Source organism: Nyctereutes procyonoides, unplaced genomic scaffold, assembly GCF_905146905.1.
Source record: "Nyctereutes procyonoides isolate TBG_1078 unplaced genomic scaffold, NYPRO_anot_genome, whole genome shotgun sequence".
NCBI classification, from domain to species: domain Eukaryota; kingdom Metazoa; phylum Chordata; class Mammalia; order Carnivora; family Canidae; genus Nyctereutes; species Nyctereutes procyonoides.
This window is the reverse complement of record NW_026575104.1, coordinates 37,839-57,395: the sequence shown is the minus strand read 5'-3', so window position 1 is coordinate 57,395 and position 19,557 is coordinate 37,839. Positions and strand designations below refer to the sequence as shown.

Sequence of the window (19,557 nt, the reverse complement as noted above, 5' to 3'; positions counted from 1 at the left end):
CATGGAGCCTGCTTCTCCCTCTGCCTGTGTCTCTGCCTCTCTCTCTCTCTGTGTGTGACTATTGTAAATAAAAAAAAAATCTTCGCTTTCTATTTCACTCAGGTTATTTCCGTCTCCCCGCAGACCAGGTGTACCCTGACACCTTTGGGGTGCTCTTGCACCTTGTCCCCAGGATGCCAACTCTGCAGTCCACAGGGTCTCCCCCTTCCTAAACACTTTTGTGCCTGCGCTGGACCCTCGGGCACTCGGGACCCCTCCGTCCAGGCATGTGGCACCCTCTCCGCCGGGTCTGCTGACAGGTACCCTGTGTCCGAGGCCCTGGGACACGCAGCTCAGGGTGCCTGCCCCCCTCCTGCAGACCTTGCACTAGGGCTCCCCTGATAGGGTGGAGACCCCAGTTCTGGATGCCGCGGTGTGGGTGCGGCGGGCGGCGCGGAGGCGGCGGCGGGGCGCGGGGCCCTGTGCGTGTGCCCGCTGTGCAGCAAGCTGTTGCCCGGCGCGCACGTGCTGCAGGGGCACCTGAGCGCCCACTTCCGCGAGCGGGAGGGCCCCCGGGCGCGGCTGTCCCCCGACGGCCCGGCGCCCACCTGCCCGCTCTGCGGCAAGACCTTCTCCTGCGCCTACACGCTGAAGAGGCAGGAGCGCACGCACTCGGGCGAGAAGCCCTACACGTGCGTGCAGTGCGGCAAGGGCTTCCAGTACTCACACGACCTGAGCCGCCACGCCGTGGTGCACATGCGCGAGAAGCCGCACGCCTGCCGCTGGTGCGAGCGCCGCTTCACGCAGTCCGGGGGCCTCTGCCGTCACGTCCGGAAGTTCCTTTTTTTTTTTTTTTTTTTTTTTTTAGAAAGACAAAAATGTTTTATTTTAAAACATTGGAAAACCATTGAAAGACAAATGTCCATTATATAACCATGAACGTTAAATATTTGGAAACTGTGAATCTTCTAAAATGTGGTAGGCACTTCCAAAGAGCTAAATGTTGCAAATTACTGTACTGTATGTCTTCTCTAATATCAACAATACTTGATATGATGAAAAGTACCAAGAAGACTCAACTAATTGTTATTCAAAGTCACCATCTTAGGGTTCCACTTAATGACAGGAGTAAAAGTTTTGTCCAAGATGTTCCTGACACATGAAGCTTCCGGGTGGATTTCAGAAATGTTTAACAAAAGTACCTTCCTTTTTTGCCTGTGAATGTTTGAGTATTGCTGTATTGTTGGTTAATATCCACTACAGATACTGGTTCTAGGCCAGCCCAAGGGTCTTCAAGCATTGAAGGCTTGAAATAACTTTCCAACTCATTATTCTTTTTTCTCTACCAGGCCCTGATCCAAATGGTGTAGATGTCCTTGGAGAACCCTGGGGGTGGGTCTGCTGCTGCCCTGGGGAGTAGCCGAATTGCTGCTGGGACCCCGCGGGGGACTTGGAGTAGGAGCCAGGGTAGCCGCCAGGGGACGGAGACCCGAATCGGCCCCCCGGGAAGCTGCCGCCGTGTCGCGGAGAGTGGCCGCTCCCATAGGGCCTAGACCGGGGCCCGTACGGCGGCGTGTGGTGCGGACTCCCGTACCCGCCCCGAGGGGAGGGCGGCCGCGGTCCGCCTCCGCCCGGGGCATCCCGGAAGCCGCTCCCGCTACCCCAACCTCCTACACCCGCGCCGGGGTAGGGAGGAGTCGGGGGTCGAAGGTTCTGCCGGTGCATGTCAGGAGACGGAGACCAAGCCCTCAGCGCCGCGCTCTCCCCTCGTCTGGAAGTTCCACTGCGGCCTGGTCAAGTCCCTGCTGCTGTGACCTGTCCCCGAGGTGGAACCTTGCGGTGGAGGCCGCGGGATGGGGGCTGGGGAGCGGGAGGCGCCCCTGTGCCGCGCTCCCAGCAGAGGGACCACTGCTGCCCCACCGCGGGCGGCTCAGAGCTGGGGTCACCCTCCTCCTGCCTCGCTCCTCCCCCACCCTCGGGCGGACTCCTGCTCCCAGCTGTGCCCTGACCTTGAGCACTGTCTTCCTCTCCATCCCTCCAGCCAGTGTCCCCTCTGTCACCTCCAGGGGGTGTCCTGAGGGCCCTGAGGCCGGGCCCAGGCTCCTTGGCTTCAGAACGCCCTGTAGTCCTCCCACGGGGGGGGGGGCGGGGGCTTTCCTGACCACCTCCCTGACTCACTCGGGCCTTCCCTTGTGAGCCTGGCACCGTGCTTGGTAGGGAAGGCACACATCGCAGAAGCTGTCGGCGTGTCCCAAAAAGGGCCCTCGGGTGGAACAGGCCGCTCCTGGTGGGTGGCAGCGGGAGCGTCCCGGGGAGGCCCTGGGCACAGGGAGCGCAGGCGGGCCAGCAGGGCGCAGAGGCAGAACCAAAACCAGCCGGAAGCTGAGTGGCTCTTGAGTTCCAGGTGCTGGCGTGGGACGTGGGTCCCCCAGGGCTCGGATCCTGACCACACTTCAATTCCGTCAGTGAGAGGAAGTATATAAGAATATATATAAGAATTTTATATCAGAACGAAAGAAAAACACTTATGAACAAGTATAATGCCTCCTCAACCTGAAAAGTAGGAAAGGATGATAAATAGCAAAAATCAGATTGTTGGGGCCAGGCGGGAAGAGAAACTCCTCAAGATGGCGGATACCCCAAATGGCTGAGGTTCCTGTCACCACCTCCACCTGGGACGCCAATGGACCAATGACCTGCTGACAGCTTGACGCAGACCCTTAGACCTCTCCTTTGGACTTCCCCAACCGGACCCAATGCCCTTCAAACCCCAGAGGAGGAAGTCACCTTTGACTGACCGAACTGCAATCCTTCCTTTGCATGGGGAGGGTCACTCTGACTGGTTGGATTGCAATCCTTCCTTTGCATATGAGCCGACCAATAGGAAACCGTTCTGCCTTACAACGTTACGTAAACCCCCTGCCACCTTGTCTTGGCGCGACTTCCCCGACTCACTCTTCCCCTCCGTGAGTCGTGGAACCTCGCCCGAGGGTGCCTGCAATAAAATCTGTTCTTGGACCCTCGCTTGCCTTGGCGGTCTCATTTCCATTTAGTTACCAAAAAACCTAACACAGATAAAAATACTTCTATCATAATGGACTCCATATTGCAAGTGCATTTAAAATTAGCAATGCAAACATTTATTTCCTTGACATTTGTCTTCCAAAGAGTTCACAGTGTTTCAGTGTCAGTTGAAACAGCGGAAGGACTATTGGTAATAATGTCTCTCAGTTCTTTCCAAATCTATAAAGATGCATTTCCTGATGAGTGACTGAGCTGTGAAGAAAGAGGTGAGAAACCCTCATCGCTCTGAATTACTTGTGTCAGAATATTTTAACCATAGTACTACGGATAGTAAATTATCCTTATTAACAGGAAATACGTCTCAGATTGGAATCTGAGCAATCAGATGGGCAGAGAAAAAACGCTTTGACTCGCTCTTCATCTTTCAAAGACAAAGGAGAGCTTTTCTATGTACAAAGTCAGTTGTCAAGATAGCCTTAGGGAATAAGAGTCTGCAGCATCGAATCCCGCTGCACAGCCAGGACGCCCGCGCTCCAGGTCTTCCTGATCCCAAATCCCTGGGCCTGTCCCCAACACAGGCTGCAACGCTGAGGTCATTTGCAATTGCTCTCTTAGGAGCTCCGGGAAAGGGGGAAGGAGCTAGATAGGATGGGACAGGATGCGTGGAAGCCGAGAAAAATAAGGCCATTCCACTTTCAGTCCAGCGTTAGCACACGTCCAGCCATCCCAGGCCCCTGACGAAGAAGAGCTGAAATTTACATTACTTCAGTTACAGGGAGAAAAGCAAAAGTTTACAGCTTAATGTCCTAGAAAGCCCCACATTAGCATAAGAACTGAGCCCAGGCCAAGGGCAGGAAGCCCCTAGTAGAATGAGAACAGAGGGGATCCCTGGGTGGCGCAGCGATTTAGAGCCTGCCTTTGGCCCAGGGCACGATCCTGGAGACCCGGGATCGAATCCCACGTTGGGCTCCTGGTGAATGGAGCCTGCTTCTCCCTCTGCCTATGTCTCTGCCCCTCTCTCTCTCTCTCTGTGTGTGTGTGACTATCATAAATAAATAAAAATTAAAAAAAAAAGAATGAGAACAGAGCTCAATGCCCTTGAAGGCCCCATATCAAAATGTAAACAGAACTTGAGGAATTGCTCCAGCCCTTCTGGAAATGAAGACGTTTCAGAAATGACATAAGATCCTTAGGTTCTGGACCCTATGTATTTCAATTCGACCTTTTTCTGTCTTTCTCTGCCTTTTACAACTTTGAGTTAAATATTTCCATAAGCCTTATCTGTATAAGCTGTGACATAATTTGACCCAAATTTAGAAAGAGAACAGATATTTGTGCAAAAGTCATAGAGTAAGAAAAGCAGAGATATTTGATGCTCAGTGAATCCAAAATGTAGTCTCTTCTATCCTCAGTGCTGAGGGAGGGTTCTAAGGGACCTGCCCAAGTTTCTTTGGTCACTCCAAAAAGGAAAGCACAAACGTTTTCTACTGAGTTGCTAAAAGTGTCTCCCTGCATAGGTTTGAATGAAAAATAACAAGTTGGAAAGCTCAGAGATATGGTGTGGTGAAAGAAAAAAGTGGTGAAACCCTAGAGATTGATTCACTTTAGACGAACCATTCTTAATATCTCCTTTGTGTTGCATAAATTCACAAGGATGTTATTAATTGAATAGTGTTGATCGTTTCTGTGATTTTTTTTTTCGGCAGTAATAAATGTGGCCCAGAGCTAAATTAAGACATCCTTCCACTACTTTGGGCATAGCATTTTTTCTGAACAGCTGGTTTCCGTTAATAGGCATATCCTTCCTGCCAGAGCAAACAAATTTGTAATCCGCTTCATGCTGGCTGTGTAACTGCCCCAGAGCACATAATCACAGAGTACGTTCCTGTTGCTTTACAGGGATTTTTTTCTTTCAAAGTTGTACTTTGGGGAGACACACCATCTATTTTGTACTCTGGTTTCATGCCTTTCTTTAATTATAGCATCTGATGTTTATGGTAAGGAGAAGGAAATACAACTAAAGGTGTACAATTACCTGTTTAAAATATGTGAGCTCACAAATCCTCAAAGTATAGGGGATCCCTGGGTAGCGCAGCGGTTTGGCGCCTGCCTTTGGCCCAGGGCGCGATCCTGGAGACCCGGGATCGAATCCCACGTCAGGCTCCCGGTGCATGGAGCCTGCTTCTCCCTCTGCCTGTGTCTCTGCCTCTCTCTCTCTCTCTCTCTCTCTCTGTGACTATCATAAATAAATAAAAAAAATTAAAAAAAAAATCCTCAAAGTATAAAAAGTTCTCTGAGATGCTATAGACACATATTTCAAATCACAGAAGCATCTCTTACCACACAATTAGGAAATATTTAAAAAACAGGCTCTGGCCATACTATATTCAAGATTTAGCAAGCTCTGAAATGCCCTGATCAGGAGGGAAATGACTGCCTGATGATAACCCCAAAGTTAGTATTAGGGGTATTTGGCAATGCAATAAGATTTGGATTTTTGAGTTGTACTTGGTTTTATTTTTTCATTTTAGGCACTGATTCTATTCCTGATTTAGTAGTGGAAAAGCAATAATTGGGCTTAATACTCAGTTCACCCAGTAAATCAGATCATGGTTGATCCATAATTTCTGTTTGAGTTGACTCTTGTGGGGATCCACGTATGTTTAATTTGAAATATTTACAATTTAATTCAGAATGTACAGTTATTTGGAAATAGAATGGGTAGATTACTTTTTCTACATGTGAAAGGAAAACTCATGTAAACAGTTTGAAGGTAAATATTTCATGTATTGAAGTGCAGGTAAAAATGTTTTCTATCACTTACGCATAAACAAAATACACGATGTGATTTTTAAAGTGTATAGGAAAAGGTTTCTTTTCAAAATTTCTTCAAAGGTTGGAAAGAGAACTGAGATGAGTTAAATCAGGAAGTGTAGGTAAGATCAGGCAGGAATAAGTGGGGAAATCATGCACGGTGATGAGACTGAGGCAAATGACTTCAAGATGGATTTACTTGGTGCCCACCCCTGGATGAGTCAGCCCCAGAATGTGGTCTCCTGGTGGGGATGCAAAAGACCCTGTTGGACGTGAAGAGGATACTTTCTTATTTATTTATTTATTTATTTATTTATTTATTTATTTATTTATTTATTTATTTATGATAGTCACACAGGGAGAGAGATAGAGAGAGGCAGAGACACAGGCAGAGGGAGAAGCAGGCTCCATGCACCGGGAGCCTGACATGGGACTCGATCCCGGGTCTCCAGGATCGCACCCTGGGCCAAAGGCAGGCGCCAAACCGCTGTGCCACCCAGGGATCCCAAGAGGACACTTTCTAAAGACAATTTTAATTGACAGGAGGAGAAAATAGGCCTGAATTCATATTATCTAAGAATATTCAGAAAAAAGAAAAAAATCCAAAGAAGTGGGAAGAAATATAATTAAGTCAACACTTGTATCCAGAGACTTTTCAACAAAGCAATTTCAGTATCAGTTTATAGGCTGCCATTCTTTTCAAATATGCATGGGACTTTAATCATAATTAACAAATTCTGGGATATTAAACAGAATTATATAGATTGTATTCTCTGATCACAGAGAAATAGGTTAGAAATCATCAGTAAGTAACTATTTAGAATCTCCATATATTTAGAAATTAACAGGAACAATAGCAAATATATCCCAACACATTTGAAAAGTCATATAAAATGAAAAAAAAATTAGAAAAACACAATTTACAAACACTGGTGCAAAAACAAATAGAAAATCTGAATCGCCCAATGTCCGTTCAAGACACTGCTCCCATGATCAACTCTAGGCCACCATGAACACTCTAGGCCAAAATGGTGTCATCAGTGAATTCCACTAACATTTAGGAAAAGATAATTCAACTACTGCACGGATTCTCCCAAGACAAAAAAAAAAAAAAAAAAAAAAAAAAAAAGGGAGCATTTCTCAATTTATTTTAAAATTTCACCAGGGTCTGAATATAAAAATTGACAGAAATTTTGAGTAAAATACTGGCAAATCAAATCCAGAAAATATAGGAATAAAACATTAAAACCAAGATTGGATTTGCTCCAAGAATACAATGGTGTTTTGATATTAAAGGGCTCCAAATAACTTGCTACACTATGAAAACAAAAGAGAAAAAATGTGACCATCTCAACAGTCTCAAACAAAATATTTGATAAATTTCAATATCCGTTCATGCCAAAAGCAAACATAAAATCTTAATAAACTACCCAAGACGGAAATGTCCATATGTAGAAACCAATTTCAGGTTAATTTTATGTATAATTACAAAAGGTAAATAATAAAACTTCTAGAATTGGAACCTAAAGGATAAGATCCTGTCATTCTGTAGGAATAGGGCAAGTTCTTAAACCCAATCTCACTAGCTATGAAGAAAAATTTGATAAATCGGACTATATTAATAAGAATGTCATGCAATTCATGAGAAGTCATCAAATAGAAAGTGTAAAAATAACCACCGAGTAGGGGTGCCTGGATGGTGCAGTTGGTTAAGCATCCAACTTTTGGTTTCAGCTCAGGTCATGATCTTGTGGTTGTGAGGCTGAGTCCCACATCAGGCCCCATGCTGAGCATGAAGTCTGCTTGAGAGTCTCTCTCTCTTTCTCACTCTCCCCCGCTAGTCCCCCCATTTGCATGCTCGCTCTCTCTCAAAAAAATACATACGGGGATCCCTGGGTGGCGCAGCGGTTTGGCGCCTGCCTTTGGCCCAGGGCGCGAACCTGGAGACCCGGGATCGAATCCCACATCGGGCTCCTGGTGCATGGAGCCTGCTTCTCCCTCTGCCTGTATCTCTGCCTCTCTCTCTCTCTCTCTGTGACTATCATAAATAATAAAAATTAAAAAATACATACGTATATACATAATCACATAAAATATTTTTTAAAAATACCAAGTAGAGGGATCCCTGGGTGGCGCAGCGGTTTGGCGCCTGCCTTTGGCCCGGGGCGCGATCCTGGAGTCCCGGGATCGAATCCCACGTCGGGCTCCCGGTGCATGGAGCCTGCTTCTCCCTCTGCCTGTGTCTCTGCCTCTCTCTCTCTCTGTGTGTGTGACTATCATAAATAAATAAAAAAAAATTAAAAATACCAAGTAGAAAATATTTGCAAGCTGTATAACCATAGAAGCTCCTATCCAAGTATATACAAATTAATAAGTAACAAATAAGGAAGACAACTTAATAAAAAACAGGTCAATCACTTAAATCAGAAATTCACAAAAGATATTGTCCAATAATCTAATTAAAAACTTTCTTTAGTATCAGGGACATGCAAATTGTAAATGCAGTAGGATACCAATGCCTGAAAACATCGCTAAAAAAGTTTTTAGTTGCATTACTAAACTAAACTAATTCCTGTCGGCAAACAGGACGTCAGAAGAACTCTACCTCTGATCACAGGGTGAATTTTACACAAGCTGTTTGCCATGATCAAATAACACTGATAACTGACCCAATATTTTCGCATTTCTTTTTAGATGATTAACAGAAATACGCCCGCACATGCATCCAAAGGCCACACACAACAATGTTCATACCCACATTATTTATAATAAGCAAACACTTAAAACAACCCCAGTGCCCAACAATAGTACAATAGGTAAATTTATCACGATACACTCATCCAATAGGAGGAACCGCGGCCCGTGGGGGAGCGCAGCCGGGGCGGGCGGGCGCGCGGAGGCAGGAAGGGCCGCGAGGGGGCGGGGCCGGCGCGCGGCTCCGGCGGGCGCTTCTCTCAACTGACGTCTTGGCGTCGGCGGCGAGTTTGCGTCTCAGTCGGGCGCCGCCGCCCGCCGTCGCCGCCGCCCGCCGCCCGCCGCCGCCGCCGCCGCCGCCGCCGCCGCCGCCCGCCGCCCCCCGCCGCCCGCCGCCCCCCGCCGCCCGCCGCCGCCGCCCGCTGCCCGCCGCCCGTCGCCGCTGCCACCCGCCGCCGCCCGCCGCCGCCCGCCGCCCGCCGCCCGCCGCCCCCCGCCTCCCGCCGCCGGGGGAGAGAAAGGGAGGAAGGAAGTAAGTCCCGGAGGAAGCCGGGCAGCGGGGGAGGGAGCGGCCGCCCCGCCGCAGCCGCCCCGCGACCGTCGGGGAGCGCAGGGGCCGCGGAGCCGCCGGGGGCCGCGGGGCGGGCGGGCGCGGCTCTCGCACACTCACCCGCAGGCTCCCTCGCGCTCGCTCTCACCCCCCCCCCAGGCGGCCGAGCCCCCGAGTCCCCGAGCCCCGCAGCCCGGCGCTATGGACCCTGGGCCACCGCCGCCCGCCGCCCCGCCTCAGGCCCAGGGCCCGCCGTCCGCGCCGCCTCCCCCGGGCCAGGCCCCGCCGTCCGCTCCCGGGCCCCCCGCGCCTCCGGGGTCGCAGGCGGCGCCGCAGGCCCCCCCCGCCGGCCACTGGATCGTGCACGTCCGGGGGGGCTCGGAGACTGACCTGGAGGCGCTCTTCCACGCCGTCATGAACCCCAAAGCGGCCAACGTGCCGCAGACGGTGCCCATGCGGCTGCGGAAGCTGCCCGACTCCTTCTTCAAGCCGCCGGAGCCCAAGGCACACTCCCGCCAGGCCGGCACCGATGCAGGCACTGCGGGAGCCCTGAGCCCACAGCATGCTCGAGCTCGTTCCTCTGCAGCTTCCCTGCAGCTGGGAGCCGTGTCCCCGGGGGCCCTGACGCCCGCTGGGGTCAGCTCCGGCCCCGCAGCTGCACCCAGCGCCCAGCACCTCCCCCAGTCCTCCTTTGAGATGCCTGACGACGTGCCTCTGCCTGCCGGCTGGGAGATGGCCAGAACCTCCTCTGGTCAGAGATACTTCTTGAATCACGTCGATCGGACGACGACGTGGCTGGACCCCAGGAAGGCCATGCTGTCCCGGAGGAGCGTCACGGCGCCCACCAGCCCCCCAGTGCAGCAGAGTGGGATGACCTCAGCCTCAGGTCCTCTTCCTGATGGGTGGGAGCAAGCCATGACTCAGGATGGAGAAATACGCTACATAAACCATAAGAGCAAGACCACCTCTTGGCTAGACCCAAGACTTGACCCTCGTTTCGCCATGAAGCAGAGAATCGGCCAGAGCGCTCCGGGGAAGCCGCCCCCACCTCTAGCCCCGCAGAGCCCTCCAGGCGTCCTAGGGGGCGGGGGCTCCAGCCAACAGCAACAGACGCGCCTCCAGCAGCTGCGGATGGAGGAGGAGCGGCTGCGCCTGAAGCAGCAGGAGCTGCTCCGCCGGGCAATGCGGAACATCAGTCCCAGCACAGCAAATTCTCCGAAATGTCAGGAACTAGCTCTTCGTAGCCAGTTACCAACACTGGAGCAGGATGGCGGGACTCCCAGTCCAGTGCCTCCCCCCCCGGGATGTCTCAGGAACTGAGGACGATGATGACCAGTGGCTCAGATCCCTTCCTCGACAGTGGCGCCTACCACTCCCGGGATGAAAGCAGAGACAGTGGGCTGAGCATGAGCAGCTACAGCGTCCCTCGAACCCCAGATGACTTCCTGAACAGTGTTGACGAGACGGACACAGGTGATGCTATCAACCAAAGCACCCTGCCCTCCCAGCAGAACCGTTTCCCAGACTACCTAGAAGCCATTCCTGGGACAGATGTGGACCTCGGAACGCTGGAGGGAGATGGGATGAACATAGAAGGAGAGGAGTTGATGCACAGTCTGCAGGAAGCTCTGAGCTCGGACATCCTTAACGACATGGAGTCCGTGCTGGCTGCCACCAAGCTGGACACAGAAAGCTTTCTCACATGGTTATAGAGCCCTCAGGTAGACCGAATTCCAAACCTGTGAAGGATCTAAGGAGATGAGACGTGTATGCTCGAAATTTCCAAGTAAGCCAGTCGTAGTCTTCTGGCTGACACCGAAAAAGATGAACAGACGTCCAGCAAGATTCTTTCATCCACTATTTTGCTCTTCGTGTCCATTGCTGCTGTTAATATGTTGCTGACCTCTTTTATAGTTGGCTCTAAAGAATAAAAAAAAAAAACTTTTTTTGTTTCTTTTGCTATTATAACTACTGTTCGTTTTGGGGGCTGGGGGAAGTGAGCCTGTTTGGATGATGGATGCCATTCCTTTTGCCCAGTTAGGTGTTGACCAATCATTTTAACTAAATCCTCAGACTTGGGAGTCAAATGCTTCATGTCACAGCGTTTAGTTTGTTCAGGCAATTGTTTCTTCAGCTGCCTTCGGCCAGTGGAGAAACATGACTTACTGGTCTGCCAAGCCAAAAATATTGTGTGGATGTTGAGTCCTTAATGCTGATGTGATGAGCTAGCTGAAACCAAGGCTGAAGACTGTTCTGCTTTCCCTCACACTGCTAGCCTTAGTCACAGAGTGACCTTGATTTTATTTTAGGAGCTTCTGAGGCATGAGACAGTTTCCATAGAAATATATTAATTATTGCCACATACTGTAGTATAGGTTTTGGTGGGTTTTATTGTGGGTTTGGTATTTTTTTTTTGTTCATTTTATTTTGTTTTGATTGGTTGGGTTGTGCTTTTTTTGTTTTTGTTTTTTCCCCCAGAACCGAGACAAATTACCATAGTAGCCAATCTGTTTATAGTTGTTGCTTGGTGCGGTTATTGTAGTTCCTTTGGTAAAATCTACATTTCCTGATTTTTTTACCATCTTATTTAAATCTTGATTATCTGCTCTCTCTATATATACCCATACACACACTTATAAGGTTTATAATAGTGTGATAGCAGAATGTATCTTTTTTTAAGGTTTCCATACTTTCCAATTTATTTTAAAATGGTAGTTTTGAATGTATTTAGAATATGTGACTAATAGTTTATATCTCACAGTAGTGTAAATCTGATTGAGACAGTCTGCAGACATTAGAGGTAGTTATTCTAGAAAGCATAGTGTCTGGAGGAGTACTATATGTACTCTGGGCACACAGTATTGTCTGATGAATTTGAAAGAAGCAAACAAGATACAGCTTTATTTTCCCTTGACACTCCCTTGGACTAATTTTGAACCTTGATGGGAAATCACTAAGTAGGTTCATAACATACATGGAGACTTGCTCCTACTTCTGTATGCTGAGAATTGACCCTGGAAGTATACATAGAATACTGCCGAGGGTGTGAGTTAGCTGGTAAAGTGATCAGATTAATTAATGTATATCAGTAGTTGAGTTTAGCAAAGAAATAGAGATAATCATGATTATACTTTTATTTTTACAGGAAGAGATATAACTAGAGTATGTGTCTACAGGAGTAAAAATAATGGTTTCCAAAGAGTATTTTTTTAAAGGAACAAAATGAGCATGAATCAACTCTTCAGTATAAGCTATGACAGTAATAGTTGGTTGTGAATTATAGTGGCACCAGCTAGCACCTCTGTGATTAAGGGTCTTTCAATATTCTAGAATAAGTCCTTATTTTCAAGGGTTTATAACCGAAGAATCATTTTTCCTAGCTAACACTGGTATGGAGAGTCTCCTCTTGCTTCGGAAGATAGATTAAATCTAAGTATTTTGACCCTTCAGTTAGAGGAGTATGAAAGTTGGGAGTGAGAAGTTTTATATTAAGTACTTTGCTCAAAAAATGCAATCACTGTTCTATATAATGAATTCATAGGTCAATCCTTCGTAATCATTGACTCTAAAGCTTTTTATTAAGAAAACAGCAGAAAGGGGATCCCTGGGTGGCGCAGCGGTTTGGCGCCTGCCTTTGGCCCAGGGCGTGATCCTGGAGACCCGGGATCGAATCCCACGTCGGGCTCCTGGTGCATGGAGCCTGCTTCTCCCTCTGCCTATGTCTCTGCCTTGTCTCTGCCTCTCTCTGTGTGTGTGTGTGACTATCATAAATAAATAATTAAAAAATTTAAAAAAAAGAAAACAGCAGAAAGATTATCTTGAAATTAAGTCTGAGGGGAAATGGCCACTGTGCAGATTTTTTTATATATATAAGAGCAATAATGAAATTCTACCTAGAATGCATAAGTGAGGGTATGAATGAGACAGCATGTTGTTCTTTTCTCACATGCTGTAGGTCAAAGCTACTTGGAAGGAGTGCTTACGGGTGCCAATAAGCCACAAATAAGATCGCGTCTTACACGTCAGCAGTAGCTATAGATCAGGGCAAGGGTGGGGACGTGGGAGGGATCGCGAGAGACTAGGGGGACCTTGAATGAGAACCTGATACGTGTCTTTTTCTTCTGTTGTCACAAAAGGCAGTTGTTCCTAAAAGTTCAGTCACGAGTTACACCTGCGTCTGCTGTGGCCCCTGGCACTGACTGAAGGGCGCCTGAAAGTCCTTCCTCTTCCTGAATTTGAATCACAACCTTGATTTGGTCTCTCTTGTTCTGTGTCCTAGTTCTGATGTCAAAGTGTTTAATGCCTTCTGGGTTGTACTGGGTAGTGTTGGGATAAGATTTTAACTGGGTATTCTTGAATTGCTTTTACAATAGACCAATTTTATGATCTTTAAATTTATCAGCTTTTTACATTTTGTGTTCTCTTAGTTAGGGCTTCTTAGATGTACTTGTTGTTGATAGAGCACGCTGATTTGGAGTTTCAGATTTTCCACAGCACTACTTGTGGTAATAAGTATTTTCTAAATATAGTGCCTTTTCTAGGAAAGGAAAAAAGGACATTAAGGAAGTGACTTTTATATACAAGTAATGTTGTTTTAAGTATTCATATTAAGTAGATGCATCCTATAGGGAGCTTGGCAGAAACACTGAAGAATAACTATAATTAACTGTAATTCATAATTCATACCAGTCAGTGTTGAAACTCATGACGCAGAGGGGGAGACAGTACCCAGGGTTAACAGCTTCGTGGCTTTTGCACATCTGAGAACTGGGGCTTGGATGAGCTTTATCTTTGGCAAGCATATTTTTATAAGGATTGTGGGTGTGCCTATTTTAACAGTTGTTTTCTGTATCATGAAAAGTATTCTCCACAATTTAAATGTTTTTATATTAGAGAACTCTTTAATGCACATTTGTCAGAACTATATACACAGTACCCGTATTACCTTTTTATGTCTTGTTTTAGCTATAAGCATGCTGGTATGTTAGGTACTTACATAAACTGTTACATAACTTTTTCTTTTGTAATCCCTGTTTGTGTGTTTATGTGGCTCAAATATATTCTTTCTTTAAGCTCAAAAAAAAAGGAATAATAGCAAAACAAAATGAATAGTTCTTATAAACTTAACATTGAACAAAAGAATTTAGGCACAATATAGTTCATACAGTAGATTACATTTAAAATCATGCAAAAATAAATCTCTAGTGTTAGAAATCAGTATACTCGTGATCTTTAGGTAGAGGGAAATGGTTGTGGTTGTAAGGGGGCACAACGTGGGTTTCTGAGGGCTGGTAATGTTCCATTTATTAAACCTGGATTGTGTCACATGATTAAGTTCATTTCTTGGTTCTTCATTCAGTAGTACACTTATGATGTGCACTTTTCTGCGTGTGGATAATATGTGTATTACACTTGAATGAAACAATTTTAAATAATTTATTAGAGATTGCCATTTTCAGCAGTATGCTGGAATAGGTACTTAGAAAAAAAAGTCTAATACAAACTGCTGAAAACGTTGGAAATAATATCACAAATCTTGGGGTACCCTGGTGACTCAGTCAGTTGATATCAGTTCAGGTCATGATCTCATGTATTGTGGGATTGAATCAGGCTCTGTGCTCTGTGGGGAATCTGCTTGAGGATTCTCTCTCTCCCTCTCCCTGAGCCCCACCTCCTGCACGCTCCGCATGCTCTGTCTGTAAAATAAATCTTTTAAAAAAGAAAGAATATTACAAATCTCTTTATAAAATGCGTTACAAGAAACTTAGCGACAGCCACAAAAACTAGGAAAGAAGAGGAAAATGAAAATCAGGACTGGAAGCGAAGCAGTGACAGCTTTTGCTGTCACCTGACCTTGGGATATTTGATAATTTCATGAATGAAAGGGCTTGATTGCCTCTACAGAAGTTAGGCATTTGACTTAACATTCCCACAAAAAGGAAGGATTCTCCAAAGCCAACACTGCCAGGGAAAGGATGGACTAGGAAGTATGTGTGCATGTGTGTGTATGGATAACTGTGTGTGGTTGTATGTGCATGTGCATGCATGTTCAAAGGGAAGACAGCAAGGAACGTTATCAGGCTTCACCTCTGCTTTAGATAGGAAAAAAGCCAAATTGTCTCCTTAAGAGCTGACCTGATACCTTCAAAAAGTATAATCCCACATTCCATCTGCTTTGGTTTAAAAGTGTGTCCCACCTACCAGGTGAGGAAGGTCTTTGGAACTAAGCACATGGCCTATTCATACTCAGGGCGATCAGATCAGCAAGGACCCAGCACTCAGCTCATGTCACCATCCTTTTGCATCCCTGATCTTTCTCACTCTGCTTTCTGGATCATCTTCACTGTCTCCTAATATTATCTTGTGCTAAGCAGCCAGTCTGTACCCATCCATCTGTGATTTCAGAGAGGGTCCTAGGTAGGATCCCAGCACTTTTTAAATACAGCAAGATCGGGTGACACAATCAATATAATCACACTTGAGTCCTCCACATAAAAAAATCAGACTTGGCCCATCTGCCATGTAGCCTTCCAAGCCATCTCCAGGAGATCCACCTGTTGGTGGTCACTTTTTTATGAAACTCTTCCTCGCTGAGATGGGACAGGGTGTGGAATAACACGGGCCATGTCCTTTAACCACTCCTCTGGCTCCCATTCCACCAAGCATTCCAGCAGTGAACAATGTCTTGGGCTGACCCTTCCAGTCAGGGGAATTGGCCCATTGGGTCTATTTGAATAAAGCTATGGGGTAGTCTTTAAATGAGGAGCATGTTTTTAGGAATCGCCTGTCAGGGGTTGTAAAATTATAATTTCATCAAATCAGCCTTCTCTGCAGTAGATCCTGCCTCTCTCCTGAGAAATTCCCTACGAAGCTATTAATAAATGGGAGGAATTCTATTCTGGGCAGGCTTTTCCCCCAAAGTCTCGTGTTTCTCAGGATATTGAGGGCAACCTAGTCTTCCAATCGAAGTTGATCTTCTTCCTTTGAAGTATCCTATTACTTTTTCAGCAGTAACTCTCGCAATATTTAATACTCTCTGAATGTAATTGTAGTTACAGGACAGTAACATCACTGTTAAAAGTGATATTATTCGGGATCCCTGGGTGGCGCAGCGGTTTGGCGCCTGCCTTTGGCCCAGGGCACGATCCTGGAGATCCGGGATCGAATCCCACGTCGGGCTCCCGGTGCACAGAGCCTGCTTCTCCCTCTGCCTCTGTCTCTGCGCCTCTCTCTCTCTCTCTGTGACTATCATAAATAAATAAATTTAAAAAGTTAAAAGTGATATTATTCCCCTAAATTAGCACTAGATTATAGAATATGCCTCAGCGAATCTTAGCCAAATTTATGGATTAATGCTACTGTATCACTCTAGTACAATTTGTATCAGTGAAAGATAAGTAGGTTAGTCTGAGGTTTTTTGTTCTTGTGATATTTCCTAATCTTACCTTCTTCATTTTCCATCTGTTTTCACAGAATTTATAGGATAATCTCTTATGTGACTTTGGTGGGTACCAACCTTAAGGTTTCCTGATTTGCATTTTCCAAATGGAGTTTGATGGTTTTGATAAGGTTTCCAATTTGAATTGGTAATTTTACAAACTAGAACATTTGATTATTTCTAGTACTGAAAAAAAACACTCCATTTAACCATAATCTCAGGTTTCAAAATTTCCGAAAACATGTTCAAAATCTTGGACTTCTATATAATTGACATAGGCTGAGGGAAAAAATAGGTTAAATACATTTTTATTATATTTTGCATGATCTTGCTATTTTACGATTTTTTATAAATGTGGGATTTATACTTTATTTTTGAAAATCACTTTGTTCGGTGAATAAAAGAGAAGCAAAACGAGATCCATTACTTTTACGTTCTCTTTGTCAACAGTGCTGGGTTTTTATTTTTTTTTAAATTTTTTTTAAATTTTTATTTATTTATGATAGTCACACAGAGAGAAAGAGAGAGGCAGAGACACAGGCAGAGGGAGAAGCAGGCTCCATGCACCGGGAGCCCGACGTGGGATTCGATCCCAGGTCTCCAGGATCGCGCCCTGGGCCAAAGGCAGGCGCTAAACCGCTGCACCACCCAGGGATCCCGTGCTGGGTTTTTATTAAACACTAAGTATACTTGGGTTAAATAAATAAAGTGAATCTTTAAGTACTATGCTACCTACCATTTCCTCATTTATCTTAACCACATTAAAAAGAACTGTAAACCATATAATCAACTTTTCTTACTTTTAATATTCTCAAGTGTCAAATAATTTGCCTTTTTTAAATTTTAGACATGACTAGTAGATATTTCTGATCCTTTTTATTCATTTTTGTTGTATTTATACCCTCCCATCCTGTACCTTGATTTTTTTTACACTCACATTTGTCAGTGAATCCCCTATGCAGTTCACCTCTCCATTTTTTTATCTATTTGAAGAACACTTTCGGAAGAAGACCAGAACACTCCAGTCCTAAGCCATGAATAATTCATGTTGTACAACTTCAGCCTGACCTTATTATAACCAGGCTAATTAGCATATCCATCCCCTGTTATAGGCACTCTCTGTGTGTGTTTGGTGAGAACATCTGAAATTTATTATTTTAGTGAATTTCCAGTAATACATTATACACTATAGTCATCATGCTGCAGATTAGGTCTCTAGAACTTCTCCTACTTAACTGCTGCTTGACCCTTTGGCCAACAACATCTCTTTCATCCACCTCCCCAACCCTGGTAGCCACCGTTCTACTCTCTGCTTCTACAAATTCACCTTTTTTTTTTTTTTTTTTTTTTTTAGATTCCACATGTATGCGAGATCACATAGTATACTCTTTCTGCTGTCTTACCTTTCTTAGCATAATGTCCTCTGGATCCATCCACGTTGTCACAAATGGCAGTCTATATATGCAACGGAATATTATTTACCCTTTGAAAAGGAGACTTTTTTAATACAAAAAGAGCTGTAAACATAGTCTCACCAGAATTACTGTGCTCGTATATGACAAATAGATCAATCTGAAAGGTTTGCCTGGATGCTGTCTTCTTTACAGAAACATTTGCTATTCCTTCACCTAATATGTGGATGCATATGTGAAAATATGAGGTTGGAAGGATTTGGAACCACTGAATCTTTATTCTAAGATATTAAAAAAAATCAGAGTGACGTATCAGATGATATCTTCACTATTTCCAGACAGTGATGAGTACAATCAACATCAAAAGGTAGTTTTTTTTTTACTCTAGTGATCGTATTTCTTGAAAACAAAAGTTGTCTGTTATCTAATGCTATCTTCCATCAGAATAAGTTTAATGATCTACAACTTGAAAAATCAGAAAATGGTCATAATAGTTAAGCTTAGATGCTTTTTAAGTTTTCCTTGTCCTAAGGAAACCAAAGAAAGATAGCTTCATAATTCACTTACATATTTTAATTTCCTGTACTCACATTCCTTCTGTGAACTCTCACCACCAAAATATAGACAAAATTCTTTATTTTCTCTGAATTTAGGTAGGCTTTTTTTTCATATTGAAGCTATTCTATAAGCCTATAATCATGGTTTCTATATTCCTTTGTGCTTTTTTTTCTTTTTTTTTTAAAGATTTTATTTATTTATTCATGATAGAGAGAGAGAGAGAGAGGCAGAGACACAGGCAGAGGGAGAAGCAGGCTCCATGCAAGGAGCCCGACGTGGGATTCGATCCCGGGTCTCCAGGATCGCGCCCGGGCCAAAGGCAGGCGCCAAACCGCTGCGCCACCCAGGGATCCCTGTGCTTTTTTTTTTTTCTTTGCAATTCCTGGTGATGGGATTTGATGCAGAATGTGATACCAGAATGTTTTACCAGTTGGAGAATTAGCTTGCCTCATTTAAAGTAATTCCAAAAAGGAGAAACTGTATGGTACAATTAAAGAAGTACTGAGCTTGCAGGAAGATCCTAGACTTTTAGGGTTAACTGTAGGACCTAGAGGAAATCTCTTTAGCTCCCTGGATCGGATCTGTGCCTACTTTAATAAAATATGGCAGTATTGAAAACTATTTTTATAAACTCCTAAGAACTCTAATATCCATGTAGAACCTAGCATATGCTGAAAATATCCAAGGGCTATAAAAAATATAGCAAAGTAAAATAATGGTATTTTCCTTGAGTGTTCTTAGATATTGTGGGGGGGTGTAAAAATGTGTAATATAAAATCTAGCCCCTTAAATTTTAAGTGTACAGTATAGTAATATTTTATATACAAACTATTTAACAGCAGACCCCTAGAATTATCTCATCTTGCATGACTGGAACTATAGCCATTAAACAACAACTCCCCACTCCCTCCTCCCCTAATTCCTGGCAACCACTATTCTACTTTCTGTTTCTATAACTTTGACTATAGATACTTCATGTAAGTGGAATCATGCAGTGTTTGTCCTCTCGTGACTGCCTTATTTCACCTAGCCAAATCATCCATGTTGGCTTAGCATACGACAAGATTTCTTTCTTTTTAAAAGATAAG

General features: G+C 45.1%; 1 protein-coding gene and 1 pseudogene across 1 annotated transcript; one reads left to right on the top strand and one right to left on the bottom strand.

The window, feature by feature from the left end:
* Positions 1-1,168: 1,168 nt before the first annotated feature.
* On the bottom strand, positions 1,169-1,730 carry LOC129514782 (M-phase-specific PLK1-interacting protein-like; annotated as a pseudogene).
* Positions 1,731-9,262: 7,532 nt separating this feature from the next.
* Positions 9,263-10,773, top strand: LOC129514781 (transcriptional coactivator YAP1-like). Its single transcript, XM_055333487.1, is given in 4 exon segments — positions 9,263-9,947; positions 10,038-10,240; positions 10,289-10,351; positions 10,354-10,773. Coding segments are annotated over 4 exon segments (1,371 nt in total).
* The last annotated feature ends 8,784 nt before the right edge of the window (positions 10,774-19,557 follow it).